The sequence below is a fragment of the Panthera leo genome, chromosome E1 (genome assembly GCF_018350215.1).
Source record: "Panthera leo isolate Ple1 chromosome E1, P.leo_Ple1_pat1.1, whole genome shotgun sequence".
Taxonomy (NCBI): domain Eukaryota; kingdom Metazoa; phylum Chordata; class Mammalia; order Carnivora; family Felidae; genus Panthera; species Panthera leo.
In genome coordinates, this window is record NC_056692.1 from 59318933 (window position 1) to 59340991 (window position 22059).

At 56.3% G+C, this 22059-nt stretch overlaps 1 protein-coding gene across 1 annotated transcript in view; it reads left to right on the forward strand.

Moving 5' to 3' along the window:
* Positions 1-22059, forward strand: part of RPTOR (regulatory associated protein of MTOR complex 1) — a 334863-nt gene that overhangs the window by 125989 nt on the left and 186815 nt on the right. Inside the window, exon 4 of the mRNA XM_042914527.1 lies at positions 12972-13130. Within this exon, the coding sequence (XP_042770461.1) occupies positions 12972-13130 (159 nt within the window). The remainder of the gene's footprint in view (positions 1-12971; positions 13131-22059) is intronic.

Genomic DNA, 22059 nt, shown 5'->3' on the forward strand with positions numbered 1-22059 from the left:
CTTCAGCTCAGGTCATGATCTCGTTCGTGAGTTCGAGCCCCGCCCTGTGCTGACAGCTCGGAGCCTGGAGCCTGCTTGGGGTTCTGTCTGTGTCTCTGTCTCTTTCTCGAAGATGAATAATAAAACATTTAAAAAAATCTGGTTTCTCTTCCTGCCTCTTCACCCTGCGTCCTTCCTTCTGCAGCAGCCGCATAAACGTTCTCATGACGGGCGTGTCTGTGAACACGTGTGTGCTCACACACACACGTTAGGTAAGACTGGCCATACACTGTGTGCATTTCTCTCCACCATGCTTGTTTCCATCTTACTGGATTAGAATCTGGAGGTCCTCGTTAGAATCAGACCTTCGTTCTTTCCTTGAAAGCAGCGTTGCCCAAACTGGCAGTGCTCACATCAGGGCCGGATAGTCCGTCTTTGTGGCCGTAGGTGTCCCCACACGTGTGAGGACAGTGGGGCCGTGTTCGGCAGCTTCCCTGGCATTTATCGGTCGGGTGCCAGGAGCCCCCTCCCCACCCGTGCCCGCTGAGCCCGCCCCCGGGCCTCACCGAACATGGGAGGACGGCGTGTTCTAGGCAGGTCTGTTCACACCAGGCGAGCCCGTTTCAGAAGTGGATTTGGACCCCGTCGAGAAGCCTCGACTTTGTGGATTTTGACAAGTAAGCCAGCTGTCGTGGTTCTCTCCTGCCTCCTTAGCACATTCAGGAAGGAAGGAAGGGTTGTTACTGGCTAAGGCACAAAGTAAAGAGAGGCCAGGATGTTACCAAGTCTGTGTGAAACTGCTCACGCTGGGAAGATGTGTGTCGGAAACCTGAGGAGTTCCTTTGGCCTCGAACAGGGGTTCACAGATGGGGAGCTTGTGCTGGGGCCCTTCCCCGAGGGCTTTTGGTTCCCTGCCACGCGTGCGCTCGCGGGTCCAGCCGCGGGAAGGAGCCAGGGCGTCCCGTCAAGGGCCGGTGAAACCATCCCAGTAGCACCCTCGAAACCAAGGGCGGAGCGGACGAATGTGAGCCCGGAAGGCGGACTCCACAAACATGGAGCTCAGAGGCGGAGGCAGGGGGCCGGTGGGGGGTCACCGGGGCCTCGACACCTCCCGCGGGGGCCCCCAGCTCGCTCCCGCATGTCTCTCCCTGGTCTCCGATGCTCCCTCCGCATGGAAATCGGATGAGCCCGACAGAGAGCGTCCTCGCGAACATCAGGAACCGAACGTGAAATCAGAACTTTCTTTGAAAAGTAAATAGTTGGGATCAGCAAGCATGCTTCTGAGACGTTTACGGCTGTACCTTAGGACCAGGGACTCCGACAGTCTGGCTCTCCTGTGGCTGCTGCTGGGCCCGCGGGCAGCCCTGCTTGGGGCCTTGCTCAGAACAGACTTGGCTGGTGAGAGGCGTCGGGCATCACTTTGTCACGAATCACTTTGGTGGCTGTTTCTTTGGGTGCACGGAGCCAGCTTCCGGGCGACGGGCACGCCTGGGGCCGCGGCCTCAGTCCACCGCTTGGCTGGCCCGGTTTGGCGGCCATTGAACAAGTACCTGTTTCCTCCTCGGCGTGAGGCCTCTCGGTGTCGATTTGTTTCCTTCCTCGTCTCGTTACTGTCAGAGAGAGCACATCCCGTGGTAGAGAGAGCGCCCTGTTCCGAAGCGCTCCGCCGGCCGCATCAGTGGCCAGAACAAGGTTGCGGATGTGGAACGCCCGCGTCCCCGTGTCCCCCGGATGCCGTAGCCCCGGGGCCCGGAGTCCAGTCTCCTCTGCCCCCACCCCCGCCCTCTCCCATCCACTCCACACGGCTTATGAAATTCTGGATTCTCTGTCTCCCCACCAGGCAGGTTGATAAACGCTAAGTGCTCCAGGTACCCGGCAGGTATCCGTCTTGCTTGGGGGCCGTCGGGCGTTAACGTTAGGAGGGAGCAGTGTTTTCGGTGCTAATGCGGTGTGTGGACCTGGGCAACACTCAGTAGCCGTGCGAGGCTTCGGCTGCTGGGTCCCGGGGCTCCGTGAGGGCCCGGCTGGCCGGCACGCGGCTGGCTCCGCCCTCAGGATCCGCAGGGCTTCCGGCCCCTCTCGAGGCGGCGGGGGTGGGGGGGGGGCTGCCGTGCTGGGGCCCAGAGGCCGCGGAACCGAGGCAGGGCCATCACGTTAGGATGGCCGACCTGTCCCTTGTGTCTTCCCGTCCCCTGCTTGTCCCCAGTTCGCCAACACGTGGGAAGGCCCTCCGTCAGTCCCCCGGGGCTCCGCTGACTGAGTGGTAAAACCCGGGAGTCCAGAGCCGGGCCGCCTGGCTTGAAACGGGCCCTGCCACGCGCCAGCTGTGTGACCTGTGGTGGTTACCGCACCTCTCTGTGTCTCAGCTCCCTGTCTGTAAAGCGGGGGTGCTCCCGATGCCTGGCTGGCGTGGTGCTCGTGCGGGTGGGCGAGCGGGCGTAAGTGAGGGCTCGGGACGGTAGCTGGCGCGTCCTCTGCCCTCCTCTCCTCCCTGGCTGTGTTTTCCAGGCACCCCGCCGTGCGCTTGCTCACGTCGTCCTCACAGCCTGTGAAGTGGGCAGGGGCAGGACCGTTCTAGTTATTTCAGGAGGGAGTGGAGGTTCGGGGTGGTTCCCAGACGGTCCCGGGTGGAACGCTGATAAGTAAGTCACCGATGCGTGGCCGGATCCCAGGTCTTCCGTCTCGGGGACCCTAACTCTGGTAGAGGGGTGGGCCTCTCCAGTGGGCACAGCAGAGCCTCCCCTCGGCAGCTCCCGTCCGACATCGGGCGGCAAGGGCTGGGAGCCCCAACAGAGACTGTGCCCAAGGGGTGAGGAACCCCTAGCAGAGCTGACCCCCGGGGTGCAGAGGGAGGAGGAGCGGGAGACCCCCCAGAGAGGCCTCGCTGACGCTCGGTTTGCTTGCGGCCTGTCCAGAGGTGCGACGTGGGGTTCACGGCGAGCAGCCCGCGTCGGCCCCCGAAAGTGACCCGGATCTTACGTCTGGGGCGGGCGGTGCAGACCCACGTCTGGCGCCAGTGAGCCTCCTCGGAGACGCCCCTGCCCTTGGCCAGTCGGGGTGGGGCTTGTGGGGCGGGAAACCTGAAAATGTGCCCATCGGCTACTGAGCTGACCCCTGAGGTAGGCGGGGCCAACTGCTGGCACAGAACGTGCTGGGGCTTTGACCGTACACCGTGAGTGGAGGGGACAGTCTGTGAAAAAGCAAAAATACGTCTTAGAGATAACCCGTTGCTTAGTAGAAGGGAGCCCTGGGTTGTCGGACCAAACGTGAATGCAAGTCCAGTCAGCTCTCTGGGCAGATGCAGGGCAGCGAGGCCTGAAGCTGAACGGCCTTTTACCCGAGCGATGTCCCCTACAGGTGGAGATGCCCATTACTGTTGGCCATTCGCAGAGCCAGGTCACCCTGAGAGGTCATTTACAATGACACAGAGGGGGCGACCTTATGCGTTCCGTTTCCATTAGCGAAAATTCCAGAATAATATGAAAGGGTACTAGAAATTGCCGGAAGGTGGTCGGTGACTTCTGTGTCTCTAGACTTCTTCTGAAGTTTGCTCCTTCGGCTTCTGAAAACAAGTGACCTCGGTTGTGCCCGCAGGTGACCAGAACTCAGCTTGCACAGGTGCAACTCGAGGGCGTGAAGGACCAGGCGTGGCCGCTGCCTGAGCGGCCGGGCCGGTTCGGGACGCCTCCGCCTTCCGCCCTGCCACGGGCTGTGGCTGCTTGTGTGGTTTTGGGGGTTGGTTGGTTTGTTTGTGAGGCGGTTTTAATTTGTCTAAGATCCGTCTTTCCGTGGCGAGTTTGCAAGGACGCCGGTTCCGTGTTAGACGCAGACCACAGCCGTGTGCGTGTGTGGTTCTGGGAGCCAGCGCTGCGTCCGCCATCAGCCTGAGCCCTTGGCGGGGGTGGGGGTGAGTCTTTTGGGTCAGCAGAGATTCTCAAGGAGGGTTATTGACTGAAACATCGCTTCCCACCTCCTGCTTATACTTCAACTACTCAGGTGCTCCATTTAAAGTCATAAGATAAGTGGTAGCTTGTTTTTGTTTTTTAAATTTAGGGATTTGGGGCAAAGCCCAGTGTCACAATACCATCAAGAAAAAATGAGACAGATAGCATCTTACTAGGAGATAACGGAAACACTGAAAGAGGAAAGAAAACGTGCAAATGGAGCGGGAGATTGAATTTGTACTGCACGGATTGGCTCCGAGGTCCATGTCGGGATGAGCAAAGTTCCGTCGGGATAATGCAGTTGTGCTGTGGTTAATTTCAGGTAAACGATAGGTCGGTAAAGTCAGCGTTGCTCAGACACCCATGAATTCGTGCCCTGCAGCTTCCCTGTGTGACTGTTGTGTGTCCAGAGACGGGGACTTGGGGAACTTCACAGGGTCCTGTCCTCACCAGCTTGGTGTCGGAAGGCGAGGCCTACCACGTCGTTCTCACAGAGAAGTGAGAGGTGGCCCCCGTGGGCCGAGAGCTGCAGGGAGCCTCGGGAGGAGGCAAGAGCTTGCTCAGGCCCGGCCAGGGCGGCCAAGGGGCCCAGCGCAGCCAGACCCGTGGAGGACCGGTGGGGGCAGGAGGCTGACGGAGCTGTGCTCCATGCCCGGGCGTGGCGGTGCTCCCGTGGGGGCAGTGCAGTGGACCCCACCACCGAGGATCCGCTTTTAGGACGCGAGTGGCCTGATGGCGTGCTTGGGAAGGAAAGTTCTGCCAGACTGGAAGGACGTGGACAGAGGCTGGCCAGGAGGCCTGAGGACAGTCGGGGGCCTTTGACCCCCGATGAAGCAGAGGCAGGACAGCCGTGTGTGAGGGACATGCCCCGGGCACACTGAGCCAGGCCTGGGGAGCCCCGGACGAAGGGGGTGTGAGGGGGAGAGCGGAGGGAGGGACGGGATCGAGGTGTGTGGTCTCGGTGGCTCAGAACCAGCTGACGCCAGCGATTCAGCTGGGGAGCCCAGGGGCGTGGGCCCGCGAGGAGCAAGGCGAGGGATTCTTCCATCGTAGGTTTGTGCTGCACCCACGGGGAGCTTGTGGGGTGAGACAAAGGAGGCCGAGTTACAGCCACGCCCGGGGTTGGAGGGAGGAGGCTGGGGAGGAGAGCCACGGAACGCAGGGTGGAGATTGGCCCTTGGGGGAGTGAGGAGCCTCGTCGGACGCCGGGGACCTGGCTGGCGACGGGAGCCTCAGAGCACTTGGCCGCGAAGGCCTCATGACTCCACAGGACGGTCTAAGTACAGCAGCGATGCGTCGGGATGGCTCGAAAAGGACAGGTCATCCGTGCCGAGGTCATGACCACGTGTGCACTCCTGCCCGTGCGGACGCCGTGCCGTTCCTCACGCTGGTCCTGCAGCCACGGCGGAGGAGTGGGATCACCCGGTCAGCCGTCCGCCCCACTCCTGCCCCGCTGCCATCTAATTTCCTGCGTTTGCTCTTGTCTGCTTTGTCTTTGCCTCAGGGAGGCCCCCCTGCAGCCCGCAGTCAGGTGTGTGGCTCGGTGCCCCGCGGCTCCTCTGTCCTCTCATCTCCACGGAGCTGTCCGGAGAAGGGAGAGGTCTTTTCGTTACTTTTCATGCCGTTATAAACCTTGAAAGACGTGTACATTTGCCAGTGACAAAGTAAATCTTCTTTCCTTCTGTCTCGGCTCGCGGACAGCACTCCTGGCTTTTCACACCAGACAGACGGCGTGGCTCTCGGGAGGGTCACCTGTCCACCCAGGAGTGCCTGCTTATAGAAAGTGCCAGCCGCGTCTCGCCGTGCTGCATTAGCTGGGCGCGTCCGCGGGCGCTCACGTGGCCCCCAGCGTCCGCCCTGAGCTTGTTTGGGGAGGCAGGCCAGCCTGTGAAGGCGGGACATCTTCTGCCACGGGGCCTGGGTTCTGTGGTGCAGGCACCGGCTTCCCCGCCGTCCTCCGTCCCAGCGGAACTGGAGGTTTTGAAATCCTAAGCAAATAGGATACTGCAGTACTCCAATAGAACAGCTCTTTTGGGAGAAGCTCGCTGGGCTCTGCGAACTCTAGCAGTGAGTCTTTATCATTTGTTCATACACAAACATTAAGTGCCAACTACGTGCCAGGTATTGTACTTCCCCAGGGTGGCCGTAGTGACCAGGGAAGCGCCGGTCCCTGCCTTCATAGGACTTTCACCAATCGGGCAGGAAGAAGGTGGAGGGAGGGCAGACAGAGGGGTAAGACACAGGTGGAGTCAAGGGTCATAAATGCTGCGGTCAGGGACCTACATGCGCCATGGGAGCGTTTGCACGGGGAACCTAACCCGTTTCTGGGCGTACCTGAGAGTGAGTTCTCAAGAATTAACCTTTAACTTGATGTTTGAAGAAGCGAGAGGAAATGTCCAGGCAAGACTTGGAATTGGGGGTCGAGGAAAAGTAGGAAGAGGAAGTAGGAAGGGCTAGGAGGTGGGTAAGAACATAAGACTTGAAAGATACTTCCTTGTGCCTGGAGCGTACACTCTCAGAGGCTCTGCAGACGAGGTTTTGCGGGGACTGAAGGGCCATTCTGAGGAGTTTCTGGGGTCCGTGGGAAGCCATCAAAGGGTTTTCAGCACGTGAGACATACCGACTTTTGAGGAATGGATTTGGATCGAGCAAAGTGAGCCTGGCAGGTTCCTTAGGAAGTTGTAGTAACATAAGAAATAGAGGACGGTGACGGTTGTGGCTGACGGTGGCGTTGCTGGCAGCGGCGTTGAGGACGGTGGTGATGATACTGGGGGTGGTCAGGATGAGGGTGCGGGTGGCGGCGACCGTGATGGTGGTGACCGTACGTGCGGTGGCTTGGCTTAGGTGGTGTTAGTGCGAATGGAAGGGGCAGTAGCAGCAAGAAGTGCTTTTTGAGAGGCAGGAGCACAAGTCCCTGAGCTGCCAGGGCCTGGAGCCTTCCATGTGGGGCTACCGCCTGGGACAGGTGTCCTGTGAGCAGACCTGACCTTCCTCCTGCCCAGCATTTCCCGGAAGTCCGTGCTTCCTACTTGGAAAGGGGAGGAGGGTCAGACATTTTCAAGACCCCAGACCAGGGACGAAACTGGCCCAAATTCTAACATTATGTTCGCTCGCCCCTTCCTTCTCTTCCTTCATCTGGGAAGGATGGGAGAGCGGAAACAACATCGCTGATACCCTCACGCCTGGCCGGGCGAGGCCGCGTGGTCTCTGCTCGACACCCCGGAGAGGAGAGGGCGGTGCCGTCGCTGCCCGGGGGCTCCTTGCTGCGGGATCTGTCAGGGGACGGGACCCTCAAGTGCAGCCCCCGAACCCCCATGCTCCAGGCACACTGGTGACCCCCCGGGGTCTGTCCTTGCGCAAGGAGGAGCCTGACGAGAAGGCGGGCACGCGGCACACGCACCGCTCGGGCCTCCGTAGCACAGGCGGCCGCCTGGTGTCATCGAGGGGCAGGCGGACGGCGCGGGGGCGACGGGTTCGGGGCCACGCTCTCCTTCGTCCAGCCACAGGGCAGCCTTTCTTTTCTCTTCCTCGCCCGCCTCCCGCAGAAGTTCCACACACGTGCCTGGCTGCGTCCTGAGGGTTGGACTTGGAGCCAGGATGCCGGCCACCGCGGGCCGCGTTGCAGGGACTGCGTGTCACCTCGTGTGCCTGCTAAAACGCTCTCCGTCTCCCAGGCGACTCGATGCTTTCTCTGCCGCTCCTGCCCTCAGACCCTGTGGCCGGGACCCAGGCATTGTGGTTTTGCCACCACGCTATGGCGTGGTGACATTTAATTTAGTGCTTCTCATTTCAGAGCCCTTAAAAATACTAATTAATTCGCATAAAACCCCAGGAGGCATATTATTCATCTCTGTGGTGCCTTTCATGCTCGTCTGTTAATGGTCCTTTTTGTGCCTAGGTGGAAAGCGAGGCTAAATCATCTGTTTGCAACCCCGCAGGAGAAGACCTTGGTGGAGCCAAGGTCAGCGATAACGAGTCCCTGATTCTATGGACGTCTCTGAGGAACGTCAGCCGTGGCCTCGTGCGTGGCTTGGGAGAACAGCACTGCCCCGTGGAACTGATCTTGGGAGGGGTGGGTGGTCCTGCCCTGGAGCCGAACCCCGGTTTGGTCGCCGCGTGGGGGAGGGCAGACTGAGGAAGGCTGCATGCTGTGGCAGCAGGAGTGATGCGGGGGCTGCAGCGGGAAGCCCTTGTCCCGTCCCCTCGGAAGGCACCCAGCGGCCTGGGGCTGTGACGCGGGCGCAGGCCCCACAGAGCCGGCAGCCTGCTGCTCCTGGGACCTGGTGTGAGGTCTCCGGGTGTGGCCTGGTCCTGTGTTGGGGTGCCTTGTCTTTGAGCAAACTCTTCACCTCTGCGCGTGGGGCTTTCTGTAGCCGGAGGAGCGAGGGAGCCACTGAGGAAGAATTCACAAATTTGGAGGCTCCCCGATACCTGGGGTTTAGTGTGGGCCCTGCCCCTCTGGTTGTCTCTGCCTCGCACGGGCCGGCTGCCTGGCCAGGGCCGTGCTCTTGCGCCCGCGGCCGCGACTTCAGAAGCCTTTCTGACTCTGCAGCGTGTCCTGTTCTCTTTAAGGGTCGGTGGCTTTGATGCGCGTGAGCAGAGTCAGGCGTCCAGGGTGGCGAGCCGCGCTCCTGAACCAGGGGGCGCACGGCGCGTGTGAGCGTGACCTCCGGGGACCCGCCCGCCTGGCCGGGCTGTGGGCACGAGGCATCCCACCCTCTCCCCCTTCTGCCTGCGGCTCCGCGAGGCTCGGCTCTCTGGCGGGACGGTGCCCGGGAAGCCCGTTGGGGGCCCGTCGGGGCTGTGCGTGTGCTGCCGTCACCGTGCGCCTGTGACGGTTCTAAGTGGGGGCAGAGGTGTCCTCGGTGGGCGTGATGGTCGACAGCGGGGATTACTGTTCCGCGTGTGGTGGCAGGAGGCCTCAGGAGAGAAGTGCCTGTGGGTCGGGGGGATGTACGTACGTGCGGTGAGATTCATTTCCTGTTTTCTTCACAGCGTCTAATAAAACCGCCACAGTCTCGGTCGGTGTCCTCGTAACGTAGCCCGGCAGAAGGGGCGGCGTGAGAGGGGTACGGCGCCCACCACCGCACCCCTGCCCTTGCTCTCCCAGCAGACCCTGCGTTCCCCAGAAGCTCCCCGCCACTGGCATCTGGTCCTCGCTGTGGTCGGAGAGGACGTCTGTCCCCGCGCACGGCCTCCTGCGAATTTGGGAACTCTTCCTTCGGTTCGATCCACAGCCGTTCTCTCACCCCTCTGTGCATGTGGAAATGCTGCTGCTGGGGAGAGGGTCTCGTGCATCTAAAGGCAGTGCCCCTGCGGCATGCATGGCCCCGGCCCCCAGGGGGTGGCTCTGTGCACACACGACCGGGCTTCCCTCCAGGGCGATGCCCTGTTGCCGCTCTCGGTAGTAAAGGGAAGTGTTTTCAGTCGCCTTGTGCTCACAGGGATAATAAGTCGCGAATTCAGAACTCCTTTCAGCACCTGTTGAAGTTGTCTTGTGACTCGGCCTCCATCTTTACTCTTCCCTACGTGAGCCGCCCAGAAGCCTTCCCGGAAACAGGAAGACTATGTGCCCGATCCGCACGGCCCGGAGCGGGACTCCGTGAGGCGGGCTCCTGCCCAAGGCCGCTGCCTCCCCTTCAGCCGCGGGCCCGCCGCTGTGGCTCCTGGAGCTGAAATGTCCAGAGTACCTCCAGCTACTTTTGCCTGTCCGGCCAGGACGCACTTTTAAAGTACTGCTGTAACACACGTGCGGGTGTTTAATTTACGGAAAGGCCCAGATCAAAGCGTCTGCCAAGACGGGGAGGGGTTTGCTGCCCCGTGTGGTCGTCACAGCAGCCCTCAGTCACCGGATGGTCCAGACTCTGGGCCACGCTGGTCGCGTCACAGTGCCTGGGGTGTTCACCTGGGTCCTGTGCTCCGTTGGGGGTTTCTTCTGGGGGTGGGGGTTTGGGGGATTTGAAAGTAGGCTCCACAGATTGACCCCATTCCTACCTGGTCTGCGGTTGTTTTTATGCTGTTCGTTTGCGGACTGAACTTCTAGATAGTTCTGCCTGTGACTCACTTTCCGATGGCACGGCGTGCTTGGGCAGATGTGGTTTTGGGGGATGTGTCCAAGTTATCTCGACGAGATGTTCCCTGTCTGCCCCAGAACTGGATTTCCATTTATCGGTTACCTTCATCTTGTTTTATGGGGCCAACGAAGATTCAGCTGGTTAGAGCGTTAGGACCCAGGACCCTGGCTCTGTCTCACTCTGAGCACAAATCCACGGTTCACCGATGGCAAATCAGGAACGTTGACGTTTATTATTTTCTTCACCGTTAAGCATGCAGATTCCAAATAGCAGAGTAGCAGGAATTAAGGCGAACGGGTAAGCGCCCAAAGACGTCTAGATACGCACTTCCTCGCAGTTCACTGGGATTCACTCGTGTCATGTCAGTAGCAGGAAGGACTCTCCGTTTTCCTTGTTTCATTACTAACGATAGAGGTCAGTGTCCGTCACATCAGTCCCTAATAACTGAGTGTGTTGTGCGCAGCCGTGGGAGGGACGTAAAGACGGAGCCCCATGCTGCCTGGCCTCACGGTCGGTGGGAACCACACGGTCACACACGGACGTATAACAAACGGCGTGTGTGAGCCAGAGAAAGGAGACACGGGCGCCCCTGCCCCGAGGGTCCCGGCAGGAGTCGTGCACAAGAGCTGGGTGCTTCCAGAACACGCGGGTGAGGATGCTGCCCTCTGCGTCCCGAGCCCCTGCTCCCACATGGACCATCTCCGTGCGGGCCAGCCCTTCAGAGCCCCCGCACGGGGGACCCACAGCCTCTGTCAGATTAGTTCACGCTGCCTTGGTGGTGAAAGTGAACTTGGAAACCTCACGTACATGTGAGCCTTGTCTCGAGCCTCCTCTGTGACACCCTTACTTTACGAGGAGCATCCTGGCCCGTATGGAGGAGACATGGGAAGGGAAGGCCACGTGGCTGGACCCTGACCTGCGCCTCAGCACGGGGTTCTCAAACTGTCTGTGGAAGAACAGGGTCGCTCTCCTTGGGTTAGTTTGCTTACAGGCGTGGGGAATGTGGACAATCTTGAAAAACTTGTGTTGTGAATTTCACCATCCCGAAGCTTTCATATTTATGCATCCGCTGATAACTTTGGGACCGCGAGATACAGCCTGTCTCCAAGGGTCTCGTGTGGTTGATTACAGACTACTCCCGTGTGCAACGGGCCGCGTGTCCCCGCTGGTTTCTTCACCTCGACGCCTCATTTTCCTTTGAAGGATCAGGAAGCCTCTTGTCCTTGGCAGCCGCATGCGGTCCTCAGGCCTTCTAGCTGCTTCCTGTCTCTGCTGCTCTCTCCCCGCTGCTCTTCGCACACAACGGGGATGCTTCCCCGGCAGCAGGTGCGCGGAGTGCCGTGCGGGCACGGGTGGCACCGGCCCGGCCCCGGCACTGTGTGTGCTCCGCGTTCTGACCGCTGCTTTCTTCGGGTGACGTCACCGTGTTACTTTTTATTTAGCTTTTCAAGTAAAGTTTTAAAAGTTCATCCAAGTAATAAACATACACGTTATTTTTAAAAGTCACCGCGTAATCCCTACCTAGCAGCAAACCCTTTTAGCTGTGTTTTTCTAGGAGATACGGCCGTCTTCTTACGGGGCATTCTTACGCTGCTCTTCATTGACTTACCAATTTGGGGCATTGTTTTGACGTCCTCGTGTGGCGTTAGAGATTCCACGCACGTCACGTCCACTCCGTCTTCCGGTGTGGTTCTAGATTTACTCAGTCAGTCTTCACTGGGAATTCACCACCGAATGGATATGAAGTAGGCCCCTCGGGTGAGCCCCACATGCCCGTCTCCCAGCTTCAGCATCACCACATGGCTTCGTTTCTGCGCTTAGGTCGGCTGGGCATTAGAACTGGTTTTGATGAAATAAAATCAGAAACCCAGGAGATGTGTGTCTGGGTATGACTGTGGGCTTTGTGGGGTAGCCCCTCCCCTCCGGCCTCCCCATTCCAATCAGACAGATCGTGGAGGGCGTCTGGGGGCGTGGGAGGGCTGGACGCTCGTGGTTTCCATTTCTCTGTGTTCCTGGCCCTTCTTGTGTGGTCGTGTCTCCATGAGAATGTCAGTGGCAGTTTCTTGGAAGCAGTAAATAGCCTGTTATATTTATGGGAAACGCATTGGATTTGGCGGTAAACTCAGGGAGAACAGATATACTAAGAATGTTGGTGCCAGGGCGCCCGGCCAGCTCGGTAAGTGTGCCACTCTTGGTCTCGGGGTCATGAGTTCGGTGCCGTGTCGCACGTAGAACTTGCTTAAAAAACGATAAGAAGAGACTGTTGGTGTATCTACCCAAGTGGGAACATCCTTCCGTGTTTCAAGTCTCCTTCATGTTTTCCAGGAGAATTTTTAAAAATTTCCTCATCTGGTTTTTTTATGTTTCACGTCGTTTACTTCTGTGTGCTCAATCTTCTTTTCTGCTTTAGAAATGGGCGTTCCGTACGTTTACGTCCTGTAACTGTTCACTGTCGTGTGTATAAGGGCTGTTGATGTTTGTAGGTTCATTTTAGGCCCTGCTGATTCGGGGGGGCCCTTGGCCTCAATGGGTGAGGGTCCAGGCGGGAGCAGGTGGGGGCTGAGCCGGGCCGAGGTGGCGACGGGAGGGGCCGTCGGGGTCCCTCCTCTGTCTTCCTTTTCTGTCTGCGGTTCTCTTGCTGCCTTATGCTGCAGCCTCCTGCAGAGAGTTCTTCCGGAAGGATTGAGTATTTCTGAGAAATACCTGGCATCCCAGCGGCGGTACGTTTTGCTCAGCGTGGCCGTGCGGCAGGCCTCTCCATCCCGTGGGACCGTCACGGTGGCTCCCAAGGAGCGTCTGGCGGGTGGGGGCACGTGCCCGGCAGCCTCTGAAAGAGCCGTCGCCCGCTTTCAGGGGCGGAGAAGCTCGGGCTCGTGTGTGCGGGGTCACGCGCCGCTCAGAGCAGGATGGGGGGTGCGTCCCGGGTGCTCCCGCGAATCCACGGTGAGTTTCTCGATTTCTTCTCCCGCAACAGGCCCGGTACAAGCAGAGCCTCGACCCGACCGTGGATGAGGTGAAAAAGCTCTGCACGTCTTTACGCCGAAACGCCAAGGAGGAGCGGGTCCTCTTCCACTACAACGGCCACGGGGTGCCCAGGCCCACCGTGAACGGGGAGATCTGGGTCTTCAACAAGGTAGGAGCTCCGTCCGAGGTCCTTGGGAGCCCCGCCCGTGTCTCCCTCTGCCACAGAACGTGTCCGCGTGGGAGCTCGGCCACGGGTCCCGTCCGCCCGTGGCTCCGCTGCTGTCCAGACCCTGCCTCTGCGGACCCAGATGTGGTCGGGCCGGACAGGGCGGCGGGCCCGCCGTGTGGCGGGGGCCCGCCGTGTGGCGGGGACCCGTGGGATCGTCTCCGTGTCAGCGGCGAGGCCTGGGCAGCAGGCTCGAGGTGCCGGCTCTCGTGCCCGCGTGGCGGGGCACCGTCTGGGCCACGCTGTCCGGTGTGGCCCTCGGGTGCGCTCTCCCCGCAGGAGGCAGGGCTCGCACGGTCGACACGGTTTCTCAGGTCAGGCGGAGTCTTCCTTAGAGAACCCGCGATTTCCTGAAGAAACAAAACGGTGCACGGGTTCCAGAGAGCGCCCACCATGACACCTGTGGACGCGGCCTCTGCTCTGCCCTCCCCAGGGCGGTGCTCCCGCCTCCAGCTCCTCCAAGGCGACACCCCTTCCGCCATCTTCCTGGCCGCGAGCGGCGAGTGTCGCGCCCACCCTGTGGTGGGGCGGCGGCTGCGTCCTCTCGGCTCACGCGGCGTGAAAGGCAGCGCCTGGAAGCGTGCAGGGTTCGACGCCACGTGGCCACCGCCGGTTCAGAAGACGCGCCTTCAGAGCCCCTGTGCCCTCCTCAAGTGCAGCCTCCCTTGTCCCCGCCAGGATCCCAGTGGATCTCGAGTTTACCGCGACCTCGCTTTCCTTTACGGTGTCCCCGCTCTCGTGTGGCTGTCCAGGCGTGTTGGTTCTGGGTGCGTTCTGGTTGACGAGACTGGGGTCCTTCTGTGCCTGCCCCTCTCGCTCTGTGTCACGCTCTGAAGACCGGTCCCTGCTGTCCCTTCCCGCTTCCCCCAGTCCCCTGCCTCTGGCTGTGGGGACGTCCCGGGAGCTGCTTGGTGCCTCCTGTGCAGACAAGCTTCTGAGTGGTTCTGTCGTCTTCCTGTCGCACACTGCCCAAGTGTCTTCCGTTCCCCACCTTCTTCCCCAGACTGTGGTCAGGGTTTGTCCTTTCTGCGCGGTGTGGGGGCCAGCGCGGGTCTCCCCGGTGGCCGTGCCCTCGAGCACCCTCTGCCGTGCGTGCCGGCCGTGGAGGCTCCTCTGCTCGAAGTGCCAGCTCCTGCATCTGTCACCGGGGTTGCTGCGTCCTCTTCTCACCGATTTGAAGGAATCCCTCGTCTTCTGGACGGCAGCCCTTTGTCACTGTCAGGAATTGCGAGCGTCCTCCCTGAATCATGGCTTGGTGTCCCTTAACGGACAGGAGCTCTTTACGTCCAAGCGGTCAGCTTGGTCAGTCTTTCACTACGGTGCGGACGTGTTATGTCTTTAAGAAGACTTTCCTCATGCCAAGATTTAAAAAGTATTCTTTTCTTTTTTTAAGTTTTCATTTTTTATTTATTTTGAGAGAGACAGAGTGCAAAATGGGGAGGGGCAGGGTGACAGAGAGAGAGAGAGAGAGAGAGAGAGAGAGAGAGAATATCCCAAGTAGGCTCTGCAGAGTTCACACAGAACCCAACATGGGGCTCGAACTCACAAAACCGCGACACCATGACCTGAGCCAAAATCAAGAGTCGGTCGCTCACCTGCCCAAGCCCCCAGGCGCCCCCAAAAGTATTCTCTGTGTTCTTCCACAAGGGTTGTATTTTCGTCCATTATATTTAGGTCTCTAATCTACCTGAAACTGATTTTGTACATACTGTTATGTAGGAGCTCATATTCTTTTCCCCCCTCCAGTGGATACCTACCTGTTCCGTTACTATTTAATGCCGTCTTTGAACGAAATCGAGTTTCCATAGTGTGTGGGCGTGTTTCTGAGCTCTGTTCTGCTCCATGGGTCCTGCCTCTGTGCCAGGAAACTATTTTAATGAGCGTAGGTTTCCAGTGATTCCTGGTGTTCGGGAAAGCGAATTCCTCCTCTTTGTTCTTGTTCAGTCGCGTCTTGGCTGTTCTTGGTGCTTTGATCATCCAGGAGACTGTTGAACCAACTTGTAAATCAGTGGATTAATGATGGGGGAGATTCAGCGTCTTTACAACGTTGAGTCTACCAAACTGTGTTCTTTTTTAGGTGTCTTTCAGTAGTATTTCATAATTTCATACAAGTTTGCATCATTTGTTAGATATATTCCTAGATTCTGTATATTTAAAAAAAATTTTTTTAATGTTTTTATTTATTTTTGAGACAGAGAGAGACAGAGCATGAGCAGGGAGGGGCAGAGAGAGAGGGAGACACAGAATCCGAAGCAGGCTCCAGGCTCTGAGCTGTCAGCACAGAGCCCGAGCAGGGCTTGAACTCACAGAGTGTGAGATCATGACCCGAGCTGAAGTCGGACGCTCAACCGACTGCCACCCAGGCACCCCGATTCTGTATATTTGTGATGTTATAAATGTTTGCTATAAAACCTGTGTTCTGTAAGGTTTTGCCAAGGAGTATGGAAAGGCTGTTGATTTTTGTACGTTAATTTTATGTTTATCAGTTTTGCTCTTCTCTTACCGTTTCTTATAATTTATCTGTACACACTTTTTTGTTTTCTTAGTAGATATTTGGTGGGTATAAAATAACAAATAACAAGGAACTTAGCATCGATTCTGTAGTATCATTTACTACAGAGAGCGTGTCCATGTGCTTCCGACCGTCTCAAAGCTGTGGTTTTTTTTTTTAGTTTTTTTTTTAAACATTTATTTATTTTTGAGACAGAGAGACAGAGCATGAACGGGGGAGGGGCAGAGAGAGGGGGAGACACAGAATCGGAAGCGGGCTCCAGGCTCTGAGCCGTCAGCCCAGAGCCCGACGCGGGGCTCGAACTCACGGGCCGCGAGATCGTGACCTGAGCCGAAGTCGGACGCTCAACCGACTGAGCCACCCAGGCGCCCCTCAAAGCTGTGTTTTAATAAGCAGTGTTTGTTGGTTTTGTTTGGGATCCAGGATCCTGTCCAGGTTCACACACTGCCTCCGCGGATATAGGTCCTTCTTTGCGTTTTTTCCAAGTGAAATTATTTTATTATCGTCTTTTTGTAGTGGGTTACTATAGTTACACATTGTTCTTTTGATAAATTATTATTACTAATAATCTTCAGTTTTTGGAGCAGTTTTAGTTTTATAGAGGAATCGAGAAGGAGACTTTGCCTGCACTCTCCCTGCCTCCCCCGCCCTCAGTTTCCGTTATTAAGGTCTGGCTTTGGTGTGGGACATTTGCCGCAGTTCGTGATCCAGTGTCGGTCCAGTGTCATTAACTAGCTTCCAATGCGGCATTGATCCAGTGCCATTCGCTAACGTCCATAGTTCACGTTAGATCACTCTGCGTCGTACGTGCTCTGGGTTTTGCCGGATACGTCATGGCACGCACTCACCGTTACGGTGCCCTGCAGGGTAGTCTGACTGCCCTAAGAATCCCGTGCTCTCCTGTTCGCCCCTCCTGCCTCCCCTCCCCGCCCCTGGCAACCACGGCCGTCCACCGTCCCTGTAGGTTTACCTTTTCCAGAGTGACATTTAGTTGGGATCATACAGTGTAGCCTTCTAAGATTGGCTGTTTTCAACAAGGAGTGTGTTTCTGTGGCTTGGTAGCTCATTTCTCTTTACCACCGAGTAACGCTTCATTATCTGGATGGACCACTATTGAAGGACATCTTGCTCGCTTCTGGTTTTTCTTGGCTGTTGTGAATAATGCTGTTATAAACCTGCGTGTGCGGGTCTTTGCGTAGATGTAAGGTTTATGCTAATTTGAGTAAATGCCTAGGAGTGCCATTGCCGGATCAGATGGTCTGTTCGGCTTTCTAAGAAATGGCCAAATTGTCCTCGGAGGGGCTCCATCAGTTCGCCTTCCCAGCAGCAACGAGAGAGAGTTCCTGGCCCTCCCCATCCCACCTCCCGCGTGTTGTTGCCAGTGGTTGGACGTCGGCCCTTCTCATCAGGTGCTATCTCATTGCTGTCAGTGTGCTATCAGCTGCTAGCTCACCGGTGCTATCTCGTTGTTGTTTCAACTTGCCTTTGCTTAATGACCTGCTGTGGAGTCTTCCCAGGTGCTTAGGGGCCATCTGTAGCCTTCTTTACCCGTATCTTTGGCCCACTTTTCAACAGGGCTGTTTTCTTAGTCACTTTTTAGAATTCGTGTTGTAGTTTGGATACAGGTCCTTTATCAGATGTGTGTTTTGTAAAGACTTCCTCCCCCTCTGTGACCGACTCCCGTTTCCATTCACTCAACAGTGCGTGTTGTGTTGTCCGTGAACCCAGACCCGTTTTCTCTACAGTGTCCCACATTCTAGTTTAATCTGGCTTTTTCATAAGTTTATATCACACTGGATCGAAAGCAAGACCAAACTTTGTGTGTCGTGCAAATAACTAGTCGTAAGAGCGCTGAGGGGGCCAAAGTACTAATCGGGGAACGGATTTTGAGACACGAGTGTTGCCAGAGGTGAAGAGGGACATCTCACAATGACAAATGGTTAGGTCATCAGAAAGACGTAAACTGTCCTGGATATGTAGGTGCTTGATAGGAGAGTTCAAAATACATAGAGCAAGATTGCCAGGAGCAAAGAGAGGAAGCAACCAATCCATAATTCCGGTTGGGGCTTTGGATAACCATCTGTCAGTAATTGATAGGTTAAAACTAAGATTGATGATTAATAGTTTTCTCACAAAGAAAACTCCAGACATAATGTATTTTTTCTAGGGGAGAAGAAATCAGTTACTGATAGAAAAGACTGGAACAGTACTGTCAGTCGCTGTGAATCAGTGAATATAACGCCTGTGCCCAACGGCTGCGGGGTGCACATGTCAGGTGCAGGGGGGTGTCCTCCGAGAATGGCATGTCTCCATGAGGTCTGAAGGACTGAAATCATACAGAATCTATTCTGTGACTACAGAAGTTGGCCTCGTAGCATATCTGGAAAATCCTCAAACATTTGGAAACTGAATGACTCGTGTCAAAAAAAGATATGACAAAGGAAAGGAAAGAAGAGTCCAGATGGAAGAATAACGAAAATAAGACTTGCCAGAATTTGCGGGATGCAGTTAACGCAGTGCACGCATGGAGACGTATGCCCTTAAATCTTTTTGCAGAAAGGCAGAAAGGTGTAAAGTTAAAATCTCAGTCTCTCCTTTAAGAGACTAGAAAATGATGAACACACTAAACTCACAGCAAGTAGAAGGAAGGAAGGAAATAACAGCACAAATCAGTAAAATAGAGAACGAGCAGTGGAGAGAGCTAACGTAGCTCGCTTTTTTTTTTTTTAAACTGACACGTCTCCAGCAAACAGATCAAGAGAACAGAGAGGACACAATCCACACTTAGAAATGAAAGAGCAGACGTCACCACCTATCCTACAGATATCAAATACACGAGGACATATTAACATTTTATACCATTAAACTTAAATTAGATGGGACATGCCTTACAAAATGTGACTTGTCAAAAGTGACCCAGGGGCACCTGGGTGGCCAGTCGGATACTCTTGATTTCAGCTCGGGCGGTGGTGCCGCAGTTGTGAGATGGAACCCCGCGTCAGCTCTGCCCCCACATCTCCGTCTGTCTCTGCGCCTCCCCCACTCGTGCACGTGCACAGGTACGTGTGTGCTCTCTCTCTCTCTCTCTCTCAAAAAAACCCCAAAATCCCAGAATGAAATAGAAAGCCTGAATAGCCCTGTATCGATCAAAGAAATTGAATTTGTAGTTGAAATTCTACTTAAGGTTGACTCTTGGATGAATGGATATTTTTCTTTTTTTTTTTTTAACGTTTATTTATTTTTGAGACAGAGAGAGACAGAGCATGAACGGGGGAGGGTCACAGAGAGAGGGAGACACAGAATCTGAAACGGGCTCCAGGCCCCGAGCGGTCAGCACAGAGCCCGACGCGGGGCTCGAACCCGTGGACCGTGAGATCATGACCTGAGCCGAAGTCGGCTGCTCAACCGACTGAGCCACCCAGGCGCCCCTGGATATTTGTCTTTCAGTATCGTCTTACTAGCAAAATGTTTCCTGATTCGTGAAGCGTAAGGTGTACGGGTGGCGCCAGAACTGAGGAGCGAGCGCCCTGTGTCTGTACCGCATGCCCGCGCCGCCTACGCCAGGGACTCTGAGGTGCGGGTCGCGGACCCACAGCAGCAGCAGCAGCCGGGCCTTGGAACTTAGGAGAAATGCCGGCGATCGGCCCCACACGCTCCATAAATCCGGTTTTCAAATGGTACAGGGCAGCAGAGAAATCAGTTAAGATTTTATATCTCTTAACATCAAGGGAATCATGTATTTTTTTTTTTAAACCTTCAAGCTCTTATAAAGAAATAGTCCGAAGTCTTCCAGCGCTTCTGAAGAAACAGAATTTTTGCTGACGGTCTTCCTTCAACTATTGCAGACAAACAGAAAGCGCCAGAAATCCTCAGAAAAGACAAGTCAAGTTTACGATGAAATTACCAGCTTTGTTTTCTTTCTTTTTTTTTTTCTTTGCTGCTCTCAATATGGATAAAGTAACAAAACAAATGCTACAGGGGACCTGGCACAAATGTTGCTCTTTACAAATTACAAGTGTATGTTTTTGATAATGATGCATTGAAAGGCCTTTGTGATCCATTTTTCAGCAGGATCAGTAACGAACTGTACGTAAGGCAGAATAAGAATGTCACTGTTTGATGGAGACATGCACGTTCAAAAACCAGTGACTTGTATTATTTAAATAATACTTATTTAGAATTACTCGGGGAGCGGTCGGTCATTTAACTGTAATCAAGGAAAGGCAGAGGAAGTGGCAGCAAAGCCACCGTGGCTTCGGCCTTACGGATTCGGAGGGACGGAAGTTTGCTCGTGGCTCAGGCTCCGGAGCTGCCGACCGCCGCACCCGGTGGTCAAGCCCCGTTCTTCGGCCCCTGCGGCGCCCGGGCCGGCCCCTCCCGCTCCTGGGCGGCCTCTGGAAAGAAGTCCTGTCCTCGGAGGACAGCCGCACGCATTACCCCACAGGGCGGGGACGCGGGATGACCGTCCAGATGCAGCCGCGGCTCTGTCTCTGGGCCCACGGGGAAGTATGGCCCCGGCAGCAATCCTGGAGGGCCCGCAGGAGGAGGCCACGTCAGTGTGGCTGGGACTTCTCACCCACACTTGGAGACTTTGGCAGAAGGTGCACCGAGCGTCTTCTCCGAAACGGGGACGGCTTCTCTGGAGGCGCGCTGCTGTCCCCGGAAACCCCACGCCCTTCTCTCCCGGCCCTTGTTCTGCTGCTGCCTCTGCCACTGACTCGCCCGAGAAGACAGTCTGATGAAGCAAGGGGACTTTTTTTTTTTTTAATGTTTAATATAACCTGACAGATAAAATGGATTGTAATGAATAAATTGTCCGAACCCTATTTGTATTTCTTTGTTTGAAATGAAAACATGGCCTTGAATACATTTTTTCAAGAGAAAGGAGAGCGGCTCTGGTGAGGAATTCTCGCTACTTGTGGCTTTGATGGGGGGTGGAGAGCCGAGCCCCTGCCTAAAAGCCTCAGGGTGCTCCGGGCGCCCTCTGTGCACGGGGGGGTGCCTTGCACTTGTGCAGCCCGTCCAGGGTGGTTCCACCGAGACAACGTGGGAACGTGCCGTGGGACCAGAGAAACGGTTGTGCTCTGGATGCTGTTCTTCCACAGCTGTGTCTGCGATGGTGCAGGCCGCCCTTCGGGGGTTTGCAGGGCGGGAGCTCTGGCCTGAAGCTTGACCAGCCGCCCGGGGTCTTTCTGAGATGGGAATGAGATCTGCATGCTCACGAACTAATAAGACTTGGTTCTCAAAGGCCGTTTTCCTCAATGTGATCGAACGGCGTTGATTTTCTTCCTTCCCGGTGGGTGCACACTTCCACGTTTCTGCACACACAGCTAACGCGTAGGAGCCGGCCCCTCCTCAGAGGCAGCGTGGGTGCGTGTGCCGCGTGCAAGCCTCCCTCGGCGGTGGGCGTCCCCGTGGTCTGTCTCCGGTGAGAGTCCGTCCGTAACGAACAGTTGTGAAGCGGAAACAGTTTGGAGAGTCGGAGGTTTCTCGCGACGCTGCCCCCCTCGGATGAGCATCAGAAGATGGGGAAGCTTCTGGCCCCCAGAGGGACTGGGTGGCCGAGGACCCACTTGAAGCCTGTCATTGGCGGCCGGCGGTCACAGGGAGTGGAAGGAAAAATCATGGTTTCCTAGTACGTTAGAGCTACGGTATTTTAGCGAATTGCCATTAATTAACTTTGTATCTCAAACGTTTTTCAAGAAACTTTTGATTTGGGAGAAATACAAAGTTTAGATTTTAGCTCAGAAGGCAAGGCCTGAGAACACGGTCTGCTGAAATGTATCTTACGTCACGCCTCTGTGCTGTGTTGGGGCCTTGTCGGCCTGTCCCCGGAAGGCACTTTCCCGACGGTCAGGCGGATGAAGTGGTGACGGCAGTGTGGTCAGGACCCTGCCAGCTGTATTTGGCCGCTCCCCGCTGAGCCGAGGACGTTGTGGGCGGCAAATAAACCGCACACAGCGTGTTGCCGGCAGGTAACAACGCGATGAATTCCCGGGGGTGTGGGGATGTCCCTGCCCAGTTAAAGGGCTCTCTTTGCCCTTCCGCCCCCCACCCCAGCAGCGGGGGCTGCACGTCAGCAGGGGCAGGGTGGGTGCTGGGGAGCGGGCGCAGAGAGGGTCTCTCTTCCCCACCGTCCCCGGAGGCCCTCACGCACGTTCCGCTCCGCCCGTCGGAGAGCTTGCGGAAGCCTTCTTCTGCAGGTGGCGCGTGATGCCTGCCGGTTATAAATATTAGAAGGATGTGGGAGTGTATTATGGTAAACCCTGGAGATGACCCTTTTCCTTCCTCTTAACAGTTTGAGTGCGTCTTGTCTTCTCAGAAAACACAAGTAATTTCTGTTCTGAAGGATTCCAAGAG